The 22,501-nt window shown below is 34.2% G+C and overlaps 3 protein-coding genes across 4 annotated transcripts; 2 read left to right on the top strand and 1 right to left on the bottom strand.

Annotated features, from left to right (window-relative positions):
- The first annotated feature begins 1,533 nt into the window (after nt 1-1,533).
- On the top strand, nt 1,534-6,683 carry LOC106420835 (kinesin-like protein KIN-14N). Of its 2 annotated transcripts, none has more exons than XM_022689216.2 (17): nt 1,534-1,793; nt 1,973-2,248; nt 2,730-2,874; nt 2,952-3,061; nt 3,128-3,247; nt 3,330-3,533; nt 3,884-4,060; nt 4,142-4,216; nt 4,300-4,446; nt 4,529-4,667; nt 4,751-4,860; nt 5,061-5,222; nt 5,301-5,509; nt 5,591-5,672; nt 5,771-5,875; nt 5,952-6,056; nt 6,143-6,683. In XM_022689216.2, exons 2-17 carry the CDS (start codon nt 2,054-2,056, stop codon nt 6,320-6,322), a joined length of 2,265 nt encoding a protein of 754 aa, XP_022544937.2. In that variant the 5' UTR covers nt 1,534-1,793; nt 1,973-2,053; the 3' UTR covers nt 6,323-6,683. The 2 variants fall into 2 exon arrangements, with proteins under 2 accessions (XP_022544937.2, XP_022544934.2); XM_022689213.2 differs by having other exon boundaries at nt 1,559-1,887.
- A 3,511-nt stretch (nt 6,684-10,194) lies between these two features.
- LOC125583924 (transcription factor ILR3-like) lies at nt 10,195-12,380 on the top strand. The gene is made up of 5 exons (XM_048751518.1): nt 10,195-10,462; nt 11,189-11,251; nt 11,440-11,517; nt 11,596-11,758; nt 11,835-12,380. The coding sequence occupies exons 1-5, from the start codon at nt 10,335-10,337 to the stop codon at nt 12,108-12,110; spliced, it is 708 nt and encodes a 235-aa protein (XP_048607475.1). The 5' UTR covers nt 10,195-10,334; the 3' UTR covers nt 12,111-12,380.
- Nucleotides 12,360-14,709, bottom strand: LOC106366415 (probable galacturonosyltransferase 12). The gene is made up of 5 exons (XM_013806013.3): nt 14,425-14,709; nt 14,166-14,221; nt 13,327-14,076; nt 12,955-13,257; nt 12,360-12,864 (listed from the first exon to the last, which is right to left on the bottom strand). Exons 1-5 carry the CDS (start codon nt 14,633-14,635, stop codon nt 12,580-12,582), a joined length of 1,605 nt encoding a protein of 534 aa, XP_013661467.2. The 5' UTR covers nt 14,636-14,709; the 3' UTR covers nt 12,360-12,579.
- Nucleotides 14,710-22,501: the final 7,792 nt, after the last annotated feature.

Raw genomic sequence — 22,501 nt, 5'->3', positions numbered from 1 at the left:
TTTCACATGAAATTTGACATCTCGTCAGGGTTCGAGACAGAATCTAAAGAACTATACGACAAAAGACAATTTTTCATTCGGACAATTTTAGCCCATAGCTTTTCAAACCAGAAACGTGACTACTTTTAGCAATTTGAAACGATGCTAAGGGTAATTTCGGTAAAATAAAATATCCATTTTTCCTGAAAGGAATCTATTGTCTAAAAATGTTGACATATCACATTTTGCCGACACGTTATTGTTAGCTTTTCTTAATTTTTGTTCTTAAATCGTTTTAAATACTCCCTCCGTTTTTTAATATAAGTCGTTTTAGAAAAACTTTTTTGTTCCAAATTATATGTCATTTTCGGTTTTTTATGTAACATTTATTAGTAATTAATGTTGTCTGACCAATGATAATATATCTTCTATTTTTCTATTGGTTAAATTGTGGTTAGGTAAATAATTAATGATGTTTTTGTTTCGAAAATATAAGAAATTAATGATTTTCTTAATTTATGTGCATAGCTTCAAAACGACTTATAATAAAAAACGGAGGGAGTATGTGAGATTACCGATACAGCATATGGTAACGTATTTTACATCTTGTTTAAAACCAAACAAGAAGATTCCATCTAAATTTTTGGGCTTTGACTCATTTTGAGTTTTTTCCTTTCTCTTAAATATTAAAATGTGTACTAAACAATATTCTCTTCAATTTTAATAACTGATTTTTCTTTTAAGAAAATAAATAAATAACGTTTTAGAATTTTTTTTAATATTTCAAAGTAAATGACATTTTAAAATTTAATACAAAATCTATTAACTTTACATGTTATATGACTCTTTATATTATGTAGTTTATTTTTCTAATTGGTTGAACTATATGGTTAAGTGTATAGTTCATGATGTTTTTGTATATGAAATATACAAAATTAAATGTTTTCTTAATTTGTGTGTACAAGTCTATAATGCCAAATAAAAAAAGATGGAGTATTAAATTACAACATAATATAAAATTCTTATTTTTGAAATTAAACATAAATAATGATATTTAAAATAACTTACAAAAATTTGATATATATATATCCCTTAACCTTTATTACGAATATGGTTTTTACTTGTGTGTTCTATTTATTAGATACATATTTTTAAAATATTTTTAAGAATCTGTTTGGAAAGAAAATACAAATAAACACTTGTGTAAACTAATTTTTAACTGAAGAAAAAATCCTAGATGATTCATTTTTACAATTTAGAAAATATTTTTTTAAATGAATATTTTGCAAACTATTGTTTTTTTATTTTCCTGACATAAAATCCTGGTTTTAAGGAATGTTATGTTTTCTGTGTTACTAGTCAGAATTAACTAATTATTTGGATGTATGGATTAAAGTCATAATTAAGTCCACTTACCTTACCCACACTGCCCTTTGGTCCATCTGTTTGCTGCTTAACAAAGCAACGGCTGTGATTGCATCACCTCGGGTGACTTCAGATCCAATCAACGGCCCCACGTTCATCTCTCTCACCTCTCTCTCTCTCTCTCTCTCTCTCTCTCTCTCTCTCTCTCTCTCTCTCTCTCTCTTTGAACATTCAAAACAACAAATATAGAAAACAATTTGCCACAGCAGCAGCAAGAAGAGACCAGAAGAACAGAACCGAAACGTGCCTCCATTTCTAAACCCAAATCCTTTATTACAAAGACCTTCTTAAATGCTCAAAGATCCTCTCTTTTCAATATTTCGTGTTCCTCCACTCTCAACAGCTCTCACAAATCTGAACATGTCTTCCACATTCATTCTTTAAGATCAGTGAGTTTCTTTACTTTTCATCCTTCTCAATATTTATCCTCAAAATGCTCTGTTTCTCGTTCAAATCAATGGTTTAGTTACACCATCTTCACGGGTTTCCTTCCTTTTCCTTCATTTAAATCTTTTTACTCAATTTATCATTTACATTTAAGTCTAAAGATCTCTACCCTTTGGTGCAGGTTTATACTTTGATTGGTAGAAAAGAGAGAGACTTGAGAAGTAGTTAATTAAGAAGAAGAGAGAACAAGTCTTCCTCTGTTATGGTGGGGACGATGGCGAGCAATGGAAGAATCCGGCCAGCTTTTCCGGTGGCGAATGTGTCTAAAGATCTGACGCCGGACAGTGCTCCGGTGAGCACGGCGGGATCTGAATGTGGTCAGGTTGAGTTCACAAGAGAAGACGTTGAAGCTCTTCTTAATGAGCGAATCAAGTACAAGAGCAAGTTCAACTACAAGGTTTCTACCTTTTGTTTGCACGCTCACTGAATATATCTTTATCTTTTTTTTTTTTAAGTGTTTGAATTTGATTGTGTTGTGGTAATGGATAAGCATATCAGTTAGGAATCTTAATACCAAAGAGTTTAAGTTACTAAATCTTGATTAAAGAATTTTTGAGTTTTATATAGTTTTACTGGCTTTTCTTGTTGGTTCATTTTGTGGGACCTTTGGTTGGCATTAGCATTGAAGACTTTGTTGTATGTGTTGATCCTTTGTGGTTCAATCTCTTAGGGGGGTTCACTTTCAGTTTGCTTACTGGCTTTTCTCATTGGATCTGTTGGGTTTTGAAGAAGATTTGAAATGTTATAAGACAACTTGTGGGGACAAAATAGTTTTTGTCTGTTTGATATGAGCATTAAAGACTTTTTGTTTATGTGTTTGACCATTTTTGGTCTGAGAATTTTGAATTTTCTCCTTGGTTTGGTGGTTGGTTTCGCAGGAGAGATGTGAGAACATGATGGAATATATAAAAAGACTTAGACTTTGCATCAGATGGTTTCAAGAACTTGAGCTGGACTACGCTTTTGAGCAAGAGAAGTTGAAGAACGCTTTGGTATTGAATGAGAAGCATTGTGCTGATATGGGTGCGTTTTAAAAATTAGATTTTAGTTTGTTGAAGTTTTGGGATTTAAACTTCAAAATTATTGCAATTTGATGACAGAGGCTAGCTTGAAAAACAAAGAAGAGGAGCTGAATATGATCATTGAGGAACTGAGGAAGAATTTTGAATCTGCTCAAATTCAACTTGCCAAGGAACAAACAGAGAAGTTGGTAAGAAAGCTGCTTGTTTTTCTAGTTAAAACACTTGTGTTGTCTGATGTTTTAATTTGCTTTTAGGCTGCAAATGATTCTCTTGGAAAAGAGAAAGAAGCAAGACTTGCTGTTGAAAAGGCACAAGGCGGTCTCACTGAAGAGCTAGGAAAAGCACAAGGAGAGCTTCAAACAGCTAATCAAAGGGTGAGGAAGCTAAAAAAAAAGAAGATCTGAAATGTTAAGATGATTTCACCTAATGACATTTTTTTTGTGGGGTTTTGTTCAGATACAATCAGTAAATGACATGTACAAACTGTTGCAAGAGTATAACTCAAGCTTGCAGCTGTATAACAGCAAGCTACAAGGTGATCTTGATGAAGCTCATGAAACTATAAAACGCGGCGAGAAAGAAAGGACTGAGATTGTTGAGAACATTGGCAACTTGAAGGGTCAGTTCTCAGCATTGCAGGATCAGCTTGTTGCTTCTAAGGTGGTCAATGCTCTCTATTTTAATTCGACCAATAGATAGTACTCATTCCGTTCCTAAAAGGAAGATTTTTTTAAAAGTTTTCAAGCATATTAAAATATAATGAATGTTTATAATTAACTATTTTATTTATTTATATCCAATAACAGTCAACCAATAAGATTTAATCAGTTGAAATATTCTCAATTAGTGTTTATTGAAAGTATACAGTTTATTAACATCAATTAATAAAAGTACCTTATAGAAAATATATCTTTGTTGAACAAAAAAAAATCTTACTCTCGGAAACAGAGAGAGTATATGTTAGTAGTCATCAGAATGTGACTGTCTGTCTTGTTTCTTTGCTTGGCTAGGCCTCTCAAGATGATATCATGAAGCAGAAAGCTGAACTGGTAAACGAAATTGCGAGCCTCAAGGTGGAGCTTCAGCAGGCTAAAGATGAACGTGACCACCATTTAACCGAGTTAAAAACTTTACAAACAGAAGCAAACAAGTACAATGACTTCAAAGACACCATAACCGAGCTCGAGGTTTCATAACCTTTCATATTTTCTTACCAAGATCTACTGCCGAATGTTTTCTACTAAGATGATGTTAAATTTTTGGTGCAGACCACTTGTTCTTCCCAGAGTAACCAGATAAAGGAGCTGCAAGATCGACTAGTATCTTGTGATAGGAGACTTCAGGTTTCATCACATTTCTCAAGTGACTGCATTATATTTTTTCCAAGTTTTCTGATACCATTTTTGATTTTTTAATGGTTTATTAGATGTCTGATCTAACTACATTTGAGAAAATGAACGAGTTTGAGGACCAGAAGCAAACCATTATCGATCTCAAAAGCCGCGTAGAAGAAGCAGAGCTTAAACTCGTTGAAGGAGAGAAACTAAGGAAGAAGCTACACAATACTATTCTTGTATGATCCTCTTTAAGTAACCTCTGCCACCTTTTGTGTAAGCTTTTGTCTGATCATTGTTTTTTTTGTTCTCATCTTACAGGAACTGAAAGGGAACATCCGTGTGTTCTGTAGAGTTAGACCTCTATTACCCGGAGAGAACAACGGTGATGAGGGGAAAACCATTTCTTACCCAGCATCTCTAGAACTACTTGGTCGCGGTATTGACTTGATGCAAAATGGTATGAAACTAAAACCTCTAGCTCTTTCGGAAATGACAGCTCTTTTTTAAAACATTTGTTGTGTGTGTTTTGGCTATTGACAGCGCAAAAGCATTCGTTCACATTTGATAAGGTGTTTCTGCCTAATACAACACAAGAAGACGTTTTCATAGAGATCTCTCAACTCGTTCAAAGTGCTCTTGATGGTTACAAGGTAATGAAAATGGAAAAAAAAAAATTCTATTATGCTATTTGTTGCATTTTTTTTGCTAAGAAAAAAAAAGGTGGTTTAATGTAAATAGTCTCTCTCAACAAATATTAAACTCGAGTGGCGGAGTGCCTACCACACACTCCTTTACCACTAGACCAATTGGTCTGTTTGTTGCATTAAGCTGATACTAATTCATTTTGCAGGTGTGCATTTTTGCATATGGCCAAACCGGTTCGGGTAAGACTTACACAATGATGGGTAAGCCAGGGAATGCTGAGGAGAAAGGACTGATCCCAAGATGTTTGGAGCAAATATTTGAAACGAGGCAGTCTCTTAGATCTCAAGGTTGGAAGTACGAATTGCAGGTAAGTAGCAATAAGTAAGATACATCCTTTTGGTTAAAATCAATATGTAACTTACCTAGTCTTGTATCATGTGCATAGGTTTCTATGTTGGAGATATACAATGAAACGATCAGAGACCTCTTGTCAACAAACAAAGAAGCATTGAGAACAGACAATGGTGTTTCTCCACAGAAACATGCTATTAAACATGATGCTCATGGGAACACACATGTCGCTGAGCTTACTATCTTGGATGTTAAAAGCTCCAGAGAGGTTTCATTCCTCTTGGATCACGCTGCTCGTAACAGGTGAACAGCTAAAAGTGAAAAACCCATTAACAGATGGGTTATGGTTTTATAAACGTTGGTTTTCTTTTCTTTTTCTTTTAGATCGGTGGGGAAGACTCAGATGAACGAGCAGTCTTCAAGAAGCCATTTCGTTTTCACGTTAAGAATCTCAGGTGTCAACGAGGTATCTATTAACCAAACTGGTTCTTTTTCTTGTAGAGATTGACTTCTGTTCTGTGTAATAAACCAAACTGTTTTTTTTTTGTGTTCTTCTTCTTAAAGAGCACTGAGCAGCAAGTTCAAGGGGTCTTGAACCTGATTGATCTTGCGGGGAGTGAGCGTTTGTCCAAGAGTGGTTCAACCGGTGATAGACTTAAAGAAACTCAAGTAAGCTCTTTAAAGAAAGACATAAAACAACATTATGATTCTTGTAACTGTAGCTAAGTAAACATTCTTTCTTTAGGCAATCAACAAAAGCTTGTCGTCTCTTGGTGATGTCATTTTCGCCTTAGCAAAGAAAGATGATCATGTTCCATTCAGAAACTCGAAGCTGACTTATCTTCTCCAGGTACTTAAACTACTTTACAAAACAACAACATACATTATTATCAAAAGATTGTGTTTCTTACTATGTCTTCATTTGTAATTATTCAGCCTTGCTTAGGTGGTGACTCGAAGACTCTGATGTTTGTAAACATTGCTCCTGAATCTTCTTCAACCGGTGAGTCTCTCTGCTCGCTTAGATTCGCAGCGAGAGTGAATGCTTGTGAGATTGGAACTCCGCGTAGGCAGACTAACATCATTAAACCATTGGATCGTTTGAGTCTTGGATGAGAGAAACAGAAAGATGTGTGAAGCTGAAGGCATATCATTCTCTTAAGTTAATTACATGAATGTGTGTACTTTTGGATGGAAGGATGAGATGATTCTAACGGGAAAACACACAAAGACCTTTTGGTTGTAATCTGTATAGTTTGGTTTAGCATTTTTATATACATGTTGTTTGGTTTAGCTTGTGTTTGGATTCAGGTTTTTTCTTTCTTTCTGGGGTTCACAACATTAATTTCTCTTTGTTATTGATCAGTGAACCTGGTGTAAAAGTCTAATGTTAATGTTTGATCAAAAATCGAGACTAATGATTATGGTTGTTCTGAACTAAAAGTTGTGAAACATCAATTTTATACCTCTTACTTTAGATTACAATGTTCACTTGTTCGTATTTTTGTCAGAACTTGGTTATGGCGTTCACCAACTTTAGCACGGCTCTCATTACAAACAATTCAACTTGTTTTATCAATAGGTTCATTTCGATTTGTACAGTTTGTGGTATTCGTATGTGATTTTTTTTTTTGAGAAAAGGGAAAAATTGATAGTGATAGGATCATACTATATGATCTAAAAATTGATAGTTGATATTAGTATACTTTCCTGTTGAAAAGAAACTTACCAAACTATTTTAAGTCATGCATGGAAATGTACCGTTTTTAGTGACGTTGCATGTGTCTATACCATTGACAGAAAAAAAAACCATGATAAATAATGCTTTTTACAAAAAAAATGTCATACCAATAATTTAACATTTAGTAATTAGAATACCATTATTACCACACAAAACACAGCATACATGTATAGTATTTCAATGTTCCACTGTCGTATTTCTTATTTTATAAACAAAAAAAAAATTATCTCTATAAATTCGGATATTTACTTCAGCACTAACCGGTGACCATTAAAATAAGAACATGAATGAGTAGAAAAGAAATGAATAGAAACAAAATAAAATGAATGAAAATAAATATTTATTCTTTTGGTTTCATATCAATTTTGATAAAAAAAATATTTTTTTTCTATAGTTCCTTAAAATTCAAGGAATTAAACACATAAATTTCTTTTCACAAATAGTGTAATTTAAAAGAAAAAAAGAGTAGAAATTGACTCTTCCCTTTAATTTCTTATGGGACCATTTGAACCCTTCGTGTTTACCGATGAATGTTAATGCGGAGTGGTAAGGTTTATTTGGGCTAATTAGTCTGTATTCGCTCCGCAACTATTCCACCATCCAAATATGTAGTCTCCTAATCTGAAAATATATATTTTGACTGAACATCTGATTTGATAAATAAAATTATTATTTTAAATCCAGATTAATATAAAATAACAATATTTTAATTACTTTTAGAATAATCTTGTAATATATAATCAATTTAATAAATGATAATATTGTAAAAATTTACATTAAAATGTAATAATTAAAATATACATTAAAATATAATAATTATAATTTCTATATAAAAAATTCACATACATATGCATATAACATGTCAAAATGAAAATTCACTTTTAAAAATATTAATATTTGTGATTTTCTTATAAATATAACAAATTATTATTTATTTTTCTCCATAAAGTTACACATATCCAAAATTTTTGACTGAATAGAAAAGGATACCAAATCAAATCAAATCAAACTTTACAAATTACAGATATAATGAGAATATAATGAATGAATGTTGCCTAGAAATTAAAGTACATAAATTATTTGTATGATTTATATAGTCAACTGCTCTTGAATTCCTATTAGTGGATAAGGTAAACTAAGAAACATCTGGAGCACTAGTGGCACAATTCATGCTTCCACCGTTCCACGGAACTTGGTAACGGAATAAGTCAAACTCTAAAATATATAGAACACTCATATGATATTACATTTGATTCAGAATATTGAAAGTTTATCATAGATAAGATACTCAAGTTGGTATATAACGTCACCTTTGCATAAATTATTTATTCAAACTAAATGTAGTTGGAATAGTTTTTTTGTGATTCTTCAAATAATAAGAAGAAGAGGATCATCTCCCCTGTAATTACTTTGTATATGATTAAATTTGTGTATGTACTATATATAAAAGATATCAAGACAAGAAGGACGATGACATATAAATAACATGATAGAAATTTGCTAATAGATTAGTATAATATATTAAGAGGATATACCCACGGTGTCTATGGATATCCCCTGAGCAGTAGTTGATAAGTCTATTTATCAATTTAGCTTTTCCGAAGAAAATAAGTTGACTTCTACGTGATACATTTATGCAAAATTTTATTCGAATGCGAAAAGCTCACGATGCTATTATTCGTTTTTTTTAAATGCTATTATTCGTTGTTATACAGCTATAATTTAAGAATTAACTAGTTTTGTTATAAATAAAACAGAAGAGGTGCTATTATAATTTACCCCTCTATATAGCAGTTTTTATATGAACCTGAGATGTCATGGGAATCTTATATTTACATTTTAAAAAATTTGACACTAACAAATATATCTATATTTACAATGCTAGTTGAATAGTTAAATACCAATGTTATCTTAAAGCAAGAAAAAAGTATTTACTTTTTTTTTGTAAAAGGATATAAAAATTTCTACTTATATTCATATATCATGTATGTGTCTAGAATATGTTATGTACTGTACTTATCAATGAAACCAATACGTAAAAACACCATGTTACACATCGTTGGAGTGTTTGCTTATTGAACCTCGTTTGAAATTTTACATTCAGAACAACTCTATATAACTTAAGATAACGCCGGACTAACATATATGTTATATTTATGTATATATTCGTAGTATTTTGGAATAATTCCTTATGGAACTTCCATGTATGTATGGGAGGAAGCAGAAGAATGTGATCTCTCCTAGATCACGACAAAACGACCATCCAACCATGCATGTTCTCGAATAAATTTCGGTACAAATACAACCAACCTGATCAGAAATCATTATCAATTTATATATAAGTAGAGAAAAAAAAAACAATACACTAGTTAGTAAACGAATATAAAATTAAAACCAGCTGAGAAATAGTAATATATAGTTATGGATCTGTAAAACTCTTAGATCATTTAATAATTGTGTAAAAAGTCACATTCATTTCCTATTGAGAATAATATGCTCTTCAGATGAGAATTAATTTGACATCAAATAAGAATGTAAGATGTCATATGTTCAATTTATATTGAAAAACACATGCTATTCAAATAAATTCAAATAAGAGTTAATTCAATATAATTTGGGCTCGCCGTAAAAATATACTTCTATTTTGAAAAAAAAAAAATACAGTTTAGAGTTTATTGCTCATCACATAGTCCATACCTAGGATTCATTTTTGTTGAACTATGATTACTATTTTCTACTGCATAATTTTATTTGACAAAACTGAAATTGTGTCGAGCATATCTATTTTGACATTGTCTTTGGAAGCACTAGATTTATCAATTGAATGCTATTATTTTGGGAAGCTTAGCTTCAAACATTCTGATTTAACCAAAAACAAGTTAGGTGTTTGTTTTAACTCTTGTTTTCAATGAATATATGATGATGTAACAGTAACATATATAAAAATAATTTTAATATGTATTTATTTATAATAAAGTATGAGAATTATAAACCAATAACTCTACATACTTTATAAAAATTCACATTTAACAATTTTACTTATGCCTTAAAGAGATGTATTTATATGATTTTTTCACTAATCTACTAATGAGAAATTCTATTTTTAATATTTAAGGCATGAACGAACTCTGAATATCAATGGTTTTCTATATACAAATATGAATTACAGTATAAATTCCCTAATAAAGAAAATACAAAAAAAACATGAGTGTTATATAATGTATGGGCCTTGAAAGCCCAAAAGAGAAGAAGCAATGCGCGTGAAAACAACTCTAAATCTCCTGAGATTATTCCACACTTGGTCTCCTCCAACAGTTCTCTTTTTCTTCAGCTCCAATCAAATTTTAACGGAAGAAATCGATCCACCGGTGGAGTTTTGAGGAGGAGATGGTGTCACCCGAAAACGCTAATTGGATATCCGACCTGATCGATGCGGACTATGGGGGCTTCACCATCCAAGGTCCTGGTTTCTCTTGGCCCGTTCACCAACCTCTTGCCGTTTCTTCTAACTCCAGGTTTCTCTTCTCTCTAACTGATTCAATTAGGGTTCCGATCTGATCTTACCAGCTTCTGATTCATTTGGGAGGAATCAGTATAGTGATGCGAGTGTGCAATTTGATCAAAGGGAACCCTAATTGCTTGCGCACAAGTTGGCATATTCGGCCTAAAAATGTTATTTTTCAGGTGTTTTCTGAAGAAATGAAAGTTAAATTATGGAATTTGAAATTTGTAATTTGATTGGCTAAGTTGTTAAGCTTGTGGGATTGTTTGAGTAGGTTGTTGAGAAAGAAACTGAGATCTTATTGTTACTTTCTTTGTCATCTGAAAGATTCATTTTAAGCTTAAAGGTTGACTCTTTAAGCTGGTGAGGTATCCTTGCAGTTGGTTTTAATGACATTAAGTCTTCAGGAGAGTTCTGGTGTTTGTTTATCTCAAAGTCAACTTGTTTGCGTGTGTGCCTGACATGTTTCTTGGTTCGGGAATCGATTCATAACTATCACTTTGTTTTGTGGGAATTAGATTCCTTTTGTGGATAGTGCCTTTCCATCTGAGTTGCTAGTTTGACCTTACCATGTCAATGTTTTTTTTTTAATGATTCTTCATTTCTTCCTTGAAGATGAGCATATTTGTAAGTTCTTGAGCTTCCACTTTTAGATAAATGAGTGTTTGAGGGATTTATGGTAAGTTCCCTTGGATTGTTTGCATTGTAATTATAACTTTTTGGTTCTTGTTGGATTCAGCGCGGGAGTTGATGGTTCGGCTGGAAATTCAGAAGCCAGCAAGGAACCTGGCTCCAAAAAGAGGTAAGCCTTCTTCTTATAAACTCCACCTGTTGCACCTTTTTTCAAAAGACCACGTAACTCTAGCAACTTCTGCAAAACAGTTCATTCTTTAACTGTTTCTGTGGATCTGTATTATTGGCTTTCTTGGAATATTTTTAGGTTGATAAGGTATCAAAAAAAGTAATCCCTGGTCAATTCTTTTTTTGCAGGGCGAGATGTGAATCATCCTCTGCCACTAGCTCGAAAGCATGTAGAGAGAAGCAGCGCCGAGACAGGCTGAATGACAAGTAATCTTTTCAACTTGTATATCCTTCTCTTCCCTACTGTAGGAACTGAAGTTTATCGCCTTTTGAAATGAATAACAGGTTTATGGAATTAAGTGTAATTCTGGAGCCTGGAAACCCTCCCAAAACAGACAAGGCTGCAATCTTGGTCGATGCTGTCCGCATGGTGACACAGCTACGCGGCGAAGCTCAGAAGTTGAAGGACACCAATTCAGGTCTTCAGGAAAAAATCAAAGAGTTAAAGGTATAAATTTTTCTTCGACTTGTAATCCATACTTTCACCATGCATGTTTACTAGTTTCCTTGTGAATCTCGAACAGACTGAGAAAAACGAGCTGCGAGATGAGAAACAGAGGCTGAAGACAGAGAAAGAGAAGCTGGAGCAACAGCTGAAAGCCATGAATGCTCCTCAACCAAGCTTCTTCCCAGCTCCACCTATGATGCCAACTGCTTTTGCTTCTGCTGCGCAAGGCCAAGCTCCCGGAAACAAGATGGTGCCATTCATCAGTTACCCAGGAGTTGCCATGTGGCAGTTCATGCCTCCTGCTTCCGTCGATACCTCTCAGGATCATGTCCTTCGTCCACCAGTTGCTTAACTTGGAGGAAAAAAAATCATCGACTGGTTTGCTTCTTGCTTCCGCTGAAAAAAGAAATGAAAAGTCCATTTGTTTTGCTCTCCACTTTCTCGGCTTTCTTAGTCTTATCGTTGCTTTCGTTTTATCGTGTTATGGTCGTATGAACAACTGTTATCTGCTGAACAACTGTAAACTCCAATTGCTTGGTGCAATGTTATCTATTTACATGTAAATTTAAGTAGAGTTTGGCAGATGTTTCTTACATTAATATATAGAATGTTTTTTTAATTACTTTCTCGCCATTAGAGTTTGGAAGTACAAAAGAATTAGAAACAGGAGAGACTGCAAAAACATGATCTGGAAGAGGGAAACTTGACCAGTGAAGTAAAAACTCCATTGCAGAAAAGTATGCTCCTATGAGTTGATCTCTGAATCTCTTCTCTGGTTCTTTTAGCCAACGTGTGGATTGAGTTTTGATATGTGATTATTATTATGATGCTCTAATGTGACAGCTCTTGATGAACCTATCAGAGGAATCAAGATACTTAGCCCAAAGAGGACGTAGATGAGGAAATGCTATATCAAGCCAAGGCTTAGCTCTTCCATTGAAATGAACAACAGCTGCACTTTCAGCATCAGAGAAGCTCGTTTTCTCTTGGTATCCGAGACCAAGCATATGCCAGAACGGATCTATGGTCTGGACATGGCCGTGGAAAGCTATCAACCCGGGAGGCAAAGTTCCCAGCTGCCACAAACTCAGGTCTGACTTTAAGTTCTGCAACATATACATGAAAAATGGGCCGAGTTAAGTTGACTACTAGTGCTTGATAGTGTTTGTTGTGGCTAGTTAGTGGTTTTGATTTACCTCGTCGAGCCAATGATAGTAAGTGGAGGTTATGTTAGTCTTTCTCCAAGCCGCTAGATCGAAAACATTCATCCCGTAAGCCCAAGCGCATTCCTCTGGGTCGAAGTTTGTGGCTATTATTGGGTTTGAGAAATTGAGATAGCTCTTGAACTTCTTTGACATGACAAACTTGTCTTCTCCTCTGCATGTCTCCACTGCTCCATTAACTTTCCCATCCATGTCAATGTCCCAAAGTGGTGAAAGATCAGTTTGGATCACAACGTCATCGTCTAGAAACACAACCTTGTTTAAGCTCGGAAACAACTGCAAAGACAAAGAAGTTGTAAGTCTAATGTTCAGAGCATTCTTCTCTGTCACACGGATCAAGTTTACCTCTGGTAGATGAATACGGATGTGATTCATCATGGAGTTGTATTTAGGGCTAAGAGCTTGTAACTTAGCAGCAACTACAACTGGATTCTCGTTGTTATTAGCGACAATGACCGATGATCCACCTCTGAACTGAGACCTCACTCTCTGATCCTTCTCCATAGCTTCCAAAACCGGAACTTTACCTTTCGATAACCAATCAAAATGATGCAAAGCCTTGACCTCAATGATTGCTGGAGACAGAGGATGAAGTGAGAACCAAGCTTGCATCGGGAAATAAGTTTTTCTATCAGTTATGATGTGAAGAACGATCTTATGAGGCCTTAAAGAGTTCTGAACCAAAGACTTAGCCACCACCGAAGCTGCAAGTACGTTGTCTGAAGCCAAGACAAAGTGAAAGTAGTTGTTCTCGACCAAGGTTGGGACTAGTTCGGCTTCTGGAAGCTGGAGACGTGCGGCTACGTTTATGGAATGTTCGTTGGCTAGTTTAAGAGCTAAACAGTGAAGTTGTTTTGGTATGCTGCTTGATGCGACGTGTCGGTATAGATACTCTTGGATCTTAGCTGTTCTTGTTCTCTGTTCCATCAATGTCACCATTTCTTTAAGCTTTTGAGCAAATTCTCTTGCGTCTGATTTGCTTCTTTTGACTTCAGACATGAAATCTTCAAGTGTTTGTGGTATGTCTGATCTTCCTTTTAGCTCTTCTTCACTTAGAGGCTGTTCCAAAACTTGGTATATAGCTTCTGGAACATTCTAGATGAATAACCAAAGAAAATTGACTTTTAACAGTATAACAAAATTTAAATATGGTAGATACTAAAATTGAAGTTAGAGTAACTTACACCAGTCTCAATCCTTCCTCCTAGAAGCTTTGGCTTTAGTCTTTTTCCCAAGCAAGCTGTTTATCAAAAAAAAAAAAATTATATTGATATTTTACATAAATGATTTACAGAAATCGCATTTACATATTTTAATTAGCAAAAATTGTGACAAAATGAGCAACAAACAGAGTTTTTATTCAAAACGAAATCAATAGTTCATTATTTAAAATATCTGGATTTAGAAAATAAATAAATAAATGAAGGGACAAGAACTAGTTACCAAGAGAGGAGCAAGGAGAGGCACCGTCGATAGTATCAACGGTGGAAAGAACGAAGACAAGCCGGAGAAGAAAAGTGAAGAAGAGGAGAGAATAAAACATCATTTGATACGAGAATCTTCTTGAACCAACCTTCACTTTTATGAACTCTCTTAGTCCTTTCCCTTTGACGACCGTCACATGTCTCAAGCTTGGAGATATATGTAACTGCATCTTTCTGTTTCTGTTTCTGTTTATGTCTCTGTTCTTTTCTGAACGTGGTTTTGTCTGAAAGGAGATGGATGTCGAAAAAGGATCTTACGTTGTTATGTATTGTATGATTATTGAAAAAGGGTCTACGTCATTTACCTAACCTTGCTTTGTGTTGAGGTTATTAATGGCAGATCGTATCTGATTCATGTGATGAAAAGGTAATGTGTGTTTGTTAGAAACTGATGTAGCGGAAGCCTTATAAGATAGAACTAGAGGTCCGTTGATTCTTAGAATACCCGGAAAACTAGGATAATCACAAAGATCTTATTTAGTCTAAGAATGCCTAAGATCAATGTCTTCTTAAATTCGTTGAGATCACCTATGATCTAGCCGAAAACAAGGAATAAAGAGAAATCTCTTAACTTTTTATTAATCAAATCATAAACTGAATACAAACTTAAGCCTAGACGGCTATATATAAGAAATCATAAAACCCTAAAATATTAAAGATAATTATCCAAATAATAAATAAAACACTAAATAATTAAGATATTTATTCTAAATATCTATCTACATCATTCTCTCCGGGTTGGAAAAGATTCGTCCTCGAATCTTGATCGTAGTCTTCGAATTCAAAACGTTTTCCAAGAAAAACTCTTCCTCCAATCTTCAATAGCATGTTTTGCACGATTTTTGCACTGATCTGTTTATAACTTGAATCTTCACAAATCCGTTTTCGCACAAAATTTGCACCTGACAGATAATTAAGAATCTGCAGAAAATCTTCACCAATACGATTTTGCCCTAACTTTGCACGCGAAATTTCAATGGAACCCTCTTTGAAAATAAAATCAATATGAAGGACATCGTCTTCATATATATCATAGATTGGATCACCATAGATCTCTCGATAGATCTCATGGTTCTCTTCTCTCACAACAAAAGGACTTTCGTCCAGGATAGAATAGATGCTTATACTCACCATGACATTCAGAATCGTTCTTCGATTGAAAAACCAAAGAGACGCAGCTCTGATACCAACTGATGTAGCGGAAGCCTTATAAGATAGAACTAGAGGTCCGTTGATTCTTAGAATACCCGGAAAACTAGGATAATCACAAAGATCTTATTTAGTCTAAGAATGCCTAAGATCAATGTCTTCTTAAATTCGTTGAGATCACCTATGATCTAGCCGAAAACAAGGAATAAAGAGAAATCTCTTAACTTTTTATTAATCAAATCATAAACTGAATACAAACTTAAGCCTAGACGGCTATATATAAGAAATCATAAAACCCTAAAATATTAAAGATAATTATCCAAATAATAAATAAAACACTAAATAATTAAGATATTTATTCTAAATATCTATCTACATCAGAAACTTAGACGTAGAAAGACTACGGTTTAAAATGTGATGTGATTTTCGTTTTGTATTTGCATGAAACGCTTCGGTTTTGTCCGGTTTACGTAGTCTTTTAACTTATAAGTATACGAATTCATTGAATCTCACGTTTTTTTGTGATTTATAAACCGGAATGTCATAAATAACCGCGGAAGCTCAACAGAACGTTGTTTGATTAACCGTAGACCGGGTTCAGTTTGGTATAAGCCGGTTAAGTTTGGAGACTTAGCACATGTTTTAAAATATATATAGAGTAGATGAAAAGGAGCTATTTGGTGGTTACAAGACATAGCTTTACCTCTAAATAAAGTCTTTGAACAAAGACATTGGAGCTTCAACTTCGGAATTTACTTTTTGAGGACTAATTTCTTCGCTAATTTAGACAGCTACACATTTCTCGTGAGTTATTCAATCTCGCCCCCACCAAAAACAAAGTAATTTTGTAAATTTAGCGCAGGTCTTTTTGTAGTACTACTTTAGCCTTTCCTTGGTTAGTTCTGTTCTGTACGCTTCAGTTTTCTGCTAGTTATGGATACCTTCGGGGCCTAGGTGTACAGCCTTGAAAACGTACAAGTTCCAATCTAATATCTTGCATGATTTTGTATATAAAAGCTCAGTTTATATGTGTTAGATCATGTTAACATACATTATATGAAGAGAATGAGACAATGAGATCAACGTAACCAAAGCAAGCCGTATATAGGAATCTACCAACACTTAAATATATTCACAAGTTACAGACTCTATAACATGATTCTTTTAGGGAAACTCGAGTTTGTTTTCTTACAGTATCTTTTCTTGCTTGTCAATCCAAGGCTCTATGAATTCAGATAATTGAGTTACATTACAGATACCACAGAGCCTTGACGGCTTTGAACCTAATTAACACTAGATGGACAATGATGAATCTGATGGTTAATCTCTCTTTGATACTCTGCATTTGATAGGACTATCAGAAGGTTCTTCTTCTAATATATACATGTTTGTGGTCAGAATCTTTTGTGTGGGAAGAACATACTCATTGACATGAGCATACATGCAGCTTATGTTAAGGCCATAAGATCTGCTCAGCATTTCATCTACATTGTGAACCAATATTTTCTTGGATCATCGATCATTCAACTGGGATTCAAACAAGGACTTGGGTAAGTAACTGTGAGCTTTTAAGGGAAAGTTCAGTTACTCAATAGTTGCTGTAATAACAATCTAATCCCTATTGAAATCGCGCTAAAGATTGCTAACAAAATTAGAGCAAGGGGGAAGTTTGCTGCTTACATTGTCATTCCAATGTGGCCAGAAGGTGCTCCAACAAGTAACCCTATACAGAGGATTCTATACTGGCAGGTAAAATAGTTTGTCCATTATTTGCTAAATGATGTAATCTCGATTAATACTGACATCTTTTTCATGATAATTGCAGCACAAAACCATGCAAATGATGTATCAAACCATCCACAAGGCACTTGTGGAAGTTGGACTTGATGGACAGTATGAGCCACAAGACTTTATAATATGATAGGCAAGCCAAATGAATTCAAAAGCATAACCTAACAAATTTTTGACTATGATAAACATACGAACACTAGGTCAAGAAAATTATACAAACACGTTACTCTTCGTTTCCAAAAAGGACCAAACCTCTATTCAGTTTCAAATTTTACTTCTGTCTTATGTACATTAGTTTTTATTTTTAAGACAATGATTATTTTCTAAGGCCATGAGTGATTTAATTTGAATTCATTATATACAAGAAAAAGAAAAAATAACAAGTAAAAATACTTTACTTTTATAGAGACACTACAAGAAAACGTAAGTTTAACGAGGATAATTAACGAGGAAAAATAATCCTCGTAAAAGTACGTTGATTTTGCGAGGAAAGTACGTGGAAAAAGAGAAGCATCGTTATCTCGTCGTAAGGTAACGACAAAACAATTTCGTCGTAAAGACGTTGTAAATTGACGTGGCTTTTACGAGGAAACACTATTTCCTCGTAAATACCACGTAAACTTCGCGAGTTCTTTACGACGAAATATTTTACGTGTACTTAACGAGGAAATTTTGAATCCACCAACTTGGTAGGTAGCTCACGTTTTTTTTGGCCATCCAATTAATTTTCGTCGTAATTTCACACGAGGCTATACTTTTCACACATATGAGTATGGTAGACAGCGGGCGACCAGTAACTATGGAATATGTGTGAAAGGGGAAATAGATTTCTACGGGATCTTGACGGAGATTATTGAAGTCGAATTTCCAGGGATATTGAAGCTGAAATGCGTCCTCTTCAAATGTGAATGGTTCGATCCCGTCGTCAACAGAGGTGTTCGGTCTAACAAATTCGGTGTAGTTGATGTCAACGGTGGACGAAGGTACAACAAATTCGAGCCTTTCATCTTAGCTTCACAAGCAGACCAAGTTAGCTTCCTTCCATACCCTCGAATGAGAGATTCGGGTATAAATTGGTTAGCTGTGATCAAAGTTACACCTCGAGGACGAATTATCAGTGGAGAAGAACCACCATTGCAAGAAGAACAGATAAATGAAGTCGAGGAACCTGAACAAGAAATTGATGACATCCTTCTCATTGATCCGCATAATCACGAGTACGAAGATCTTAATGACGATGCCACAGACGAAGCTTTTGAAGACGAGTTTAATGAAAATGATGATGTTTCTAGTGATGACGAGAATGTTGATGTATCCGATTGATGTATTTGTTTTATGTAGTTTGTTTTATGAATAAGATAATATGGGAGTTTGATTTATGAATAAGGTAATGTGAAAGTTTATTTTAATTATGAATAAGGACTTGTGGTTTGGGGTTTGGAATATATTATAAATAAGGTTTGAGGTGAAAGAATACATTGAGGTTCAAGGGTAGATGGGTTTGGGGTTTGGAATATATGAAGTAGAAGATAAGGAAGATGGGGTTTGGGGTTTTGGATTTTAGGGATTTAAACGTAATACTCGTTAATTCCTCGTAAACCAAAATCGTCGTAAGGTTGTCGTAAGGCCACGAGGAGTTTACGACGAAATTAAAAAAAAATAAAGAAAGCGGGGCACGCTAATTCCACGCAAGCCAAAATCGTCGTAAGGTTGTCGTAAGGCCACGAGGAGTTTACGACGAAATTAAAAAAAATAAAGAAAGCGGGACACGCTAATTCCACGTAAGACTCTCTGAGTGAATGAAAATAAGGAATTGTGGTTTGGAATGAAAATGAAGATAGGGTTTGGAATATATGAAGTAGAAGATAAGGAATATGGGGTTTGGGGTTTCAGATTTTAGGGATTTAAACGGAATACTCGTTAATTCCTCGTATGTTAACGTCGAACTTACGACGAATTCCTCGTAAATACCACGTAGGACAGATTCGTCGTAAATACCACGTAGGAGAGTTTCGTCGTAAATACCACGTAAAGTAAATGATGAACGCGGCCCACTTTAATTCCACGTAGGACGGAATCGTCGTAAACACCTCGTAACCAAAATCGTCGTAAACACCTCGTACCGTAAAAACTAGAAAAAAAAAAAGAAAAAGAAGAAATATACTGGATTTACATGTGGCAAGACTTCCAGCAATTATATTACTTAAGTCTCACCAACGTAAATTCCAATATCTTCTTCTCTTCCTTTTTTCTCAAATTTTTATAATTTGAATAGGATTGGATTTGAGAGTATGAAGTGAGATAGGGTGTGATTTGGGAGTTTGGGTGTGGGTTGAGAAGGAGAGTTACGGGTATATTTATAGGGAAGCTTTCCTCGGTAATTCCACGTAAGCAAAATCGTCGTAACGTCCTCGTACCTAAAAAACACGGGCCTTTGTAATTCCTCGTAACTTCCTCGTATAACAAAACGCGGACCTTTGTAATCTCTCGCTGTTTCGTAGTAAAAAAAATACGGGCCTCTGTAATTCGTCGTAAAATTACGAGGAATTTGCGACGGAATGTAATCTTATATATACACCCCGAGCGCTCACTCTTTCTTTCCTCTCTACTTCCTCTCCACTTCCTCCCTGTTTCGTTGCAATGGTAAGCCTCTCTAATTCCTCTCTAATTTGGTTAGTTTAGGTAGATTAGGTGGTTAGTATAGGGAATTTAGATAAGTTTACGGATCTTATGTTATTTAGTGTTGATTAGGTGGATAATGTTGGAAAATATACTATTGACGGAAATTTAAAAAATTAAATTTTTTTTTCAGGTTCTAAAAGGTAGACTTACTGCCCATTACAGAGAGATGTTCGGTGAGCCGGGTAGTCACCAACCGACGACTCACATGTCGAGGCGGATGTAACGGCGAGAAGTGATGAATTCTACCGGGCGGTTAACGATCCTTAGTTCTTTTTAATTTCGGTTCTTGTATTATGAACTCAAAACTTATTTATATATAAAATATTTTGGTTTTGATTTTTTTAGAATTTTAATTTTATTAATAATTTAAATTATTTAAATTATTTTTTTAATTATAATTTTTTTTATTTCTGTAAAATAACGAAACGAAGTAAATTCGTAGCTATTTTGCGACTTCTTTACGTGGAAGCTTAACGAGGTTTTTACGCGGAAATGTTTACAAGGAAATGACGTGGAAAATTCACGTGGTCTTTACGAGGAAAGCTATCAAGTTATTTACGTTTACTTTACGAGTATTTACTTTTGAGTTATTTACGTGGCTTTAACGAGGAATGGCTTTCGAGGTATTTACGAGGAAATTTAGCGACGTCCTTACGTGGAAGCTTTACGTGGTCTTTACGACGAAATATTCTTCTTCGCTTTTACGACGAAATTATTTCCTCGCTACATTACGACGAATTAGCGAGAATATATGCGTTACGACAAACGTATAACGACGAAACGGGTTTCCTCGCTAATTCCTCGTAACACTGCTTTTACGACGAAGTCACGAGGAAAACTGCCCTCGTAAAACTTGTGTTTTCTTGTAGTGAGAACCATAAAATGTTAAATTTCCAAATTTTCGTAGTCCTTGCTTTTTTTTAACGACATATTCGATCAAATAGCTTAAAAATATGTCATCAAACGTTTGTGAATGACTTATGTAAAATTTCCAGTTTTTTTTTGGTTAATAATCCTTAATGATATATGCATGATTTACATATTTTACCAAATTTCTTTTAAAAAAAAGCCAAAGACTTTCAAGAGATTTAGAAGATTTCTTTTATTTTTGAAATAGAATTTTTCATTTTCCATGTCTAACTTTTTTTCTATTTTAATAAGGTTAACCATCTTTATATATAAAGCTAGTTCTCTCTTGAACTTAAAAGAAGAAAAATAAAGTTAGAAAGAACAAGTTTTTGGTTTTTTGAAGAAATAATATGGGGGCTTCGATTGGTTACATCATAACTGCCGCTATTGTGGCCTGTTTAATCATCTTGGCTGTTCTCTGGCATTTTGGATGGATTTGGTGTGGCGGCAACCGCCAACAAGTTGTGCCCGATGATGGTGGTTTATAAGTATTTTTGTTTAACTATTGTTTTGTTTTATGAAAATTTTGTCTTTTTTTAACAGGTGATGAAAATTCTAAATTATTTATCTATATCGAATAGCATATCAATAATGTAACGCTGCAATATTAAACAGTGGAGTTTTTCAGTTTATTTATTTATATATAATAAAATTATAGTTTTGTGTTTACATACTGTCTAGCTATGTTACTTTTTCAACACGGTATTTGATATTTTCCAAACCTCTATTCAATTTCAAAGTACATCCGTTGGATGTAACTTTTAGTTCTTTATAAAGTCATATTTCTTTTCTTTCCGTATGATATTTGCTCGGACAACAAGTGATTTAATTTGAATTCATCATATATATACCATCCGTAGCTGTTTGAAAACTATGGTTCATAATTAAATAAAATTTTCAACGAAGAAACTTTCTTTCCCACTAATAGAAAACGTCCAAATTTGTTAATTACTCTCCTTATGTGATTTAACTTAGATAATGGTGTAGTAATCAAAAAACGACTATCATCATGAGCAGCCGAACCAAAGTTGAAGTCTTCTTCTTCGTCACTCACTCGTTAATTAATTAAATTAAATTAATTAAAGCTGCAATCTTTAATCTCAATCTTGATTGCTCGCCAAGTGTTTGATAATCTCAATGAGAGGAGGATCAAGTAGGGGTGGGCGTTCGGGTACCCGTTCGGGTTCGGGTCGGGTATTTCGGATTTTCGGGTATTTCGGTATAGAGGTGTAGAACCCGTTCGGGTATTTCTGTACTTCGGGTCGGGTTCGGGTATTTTAAGTTCGGTTTCGGTTATTTCGGATCGGGTTCGGATATTTAGATTTTGAAGAAAAAAAAATGAAAATTTTCATTTCTCAAATTTCTTGTATTTAAATATATAACTTTTCACTTAACTATTTTTTATTTTTAATAGATTGAATGGTTAATAGATTCGGACATAACATTTTCAAACTAAAAAGACATTAATTTGGTTATTGTTTTTAAATTTTGGATGTAACTTTTTG

The sequence above is a fragment of the Brassica napus genome, chromosome A2 (genome assembly GCF_020379485.1).
Source record: "Brassica napus cultivar Da-Ae chromosome A2, Da-Ae, whole genome shotgun sequence".
Classification (NCBI taxonomy): Eukaryota; Viridiplantae; Streptophyta; class Magnoliopsida; order Brassicales; family Brassicaceae; genus Brassica; species Brassica napus.
Note: the sequence above shows the minus strand (reverse complement) of the source record. Positions and strands in the feature narration are given on the sequence as shown.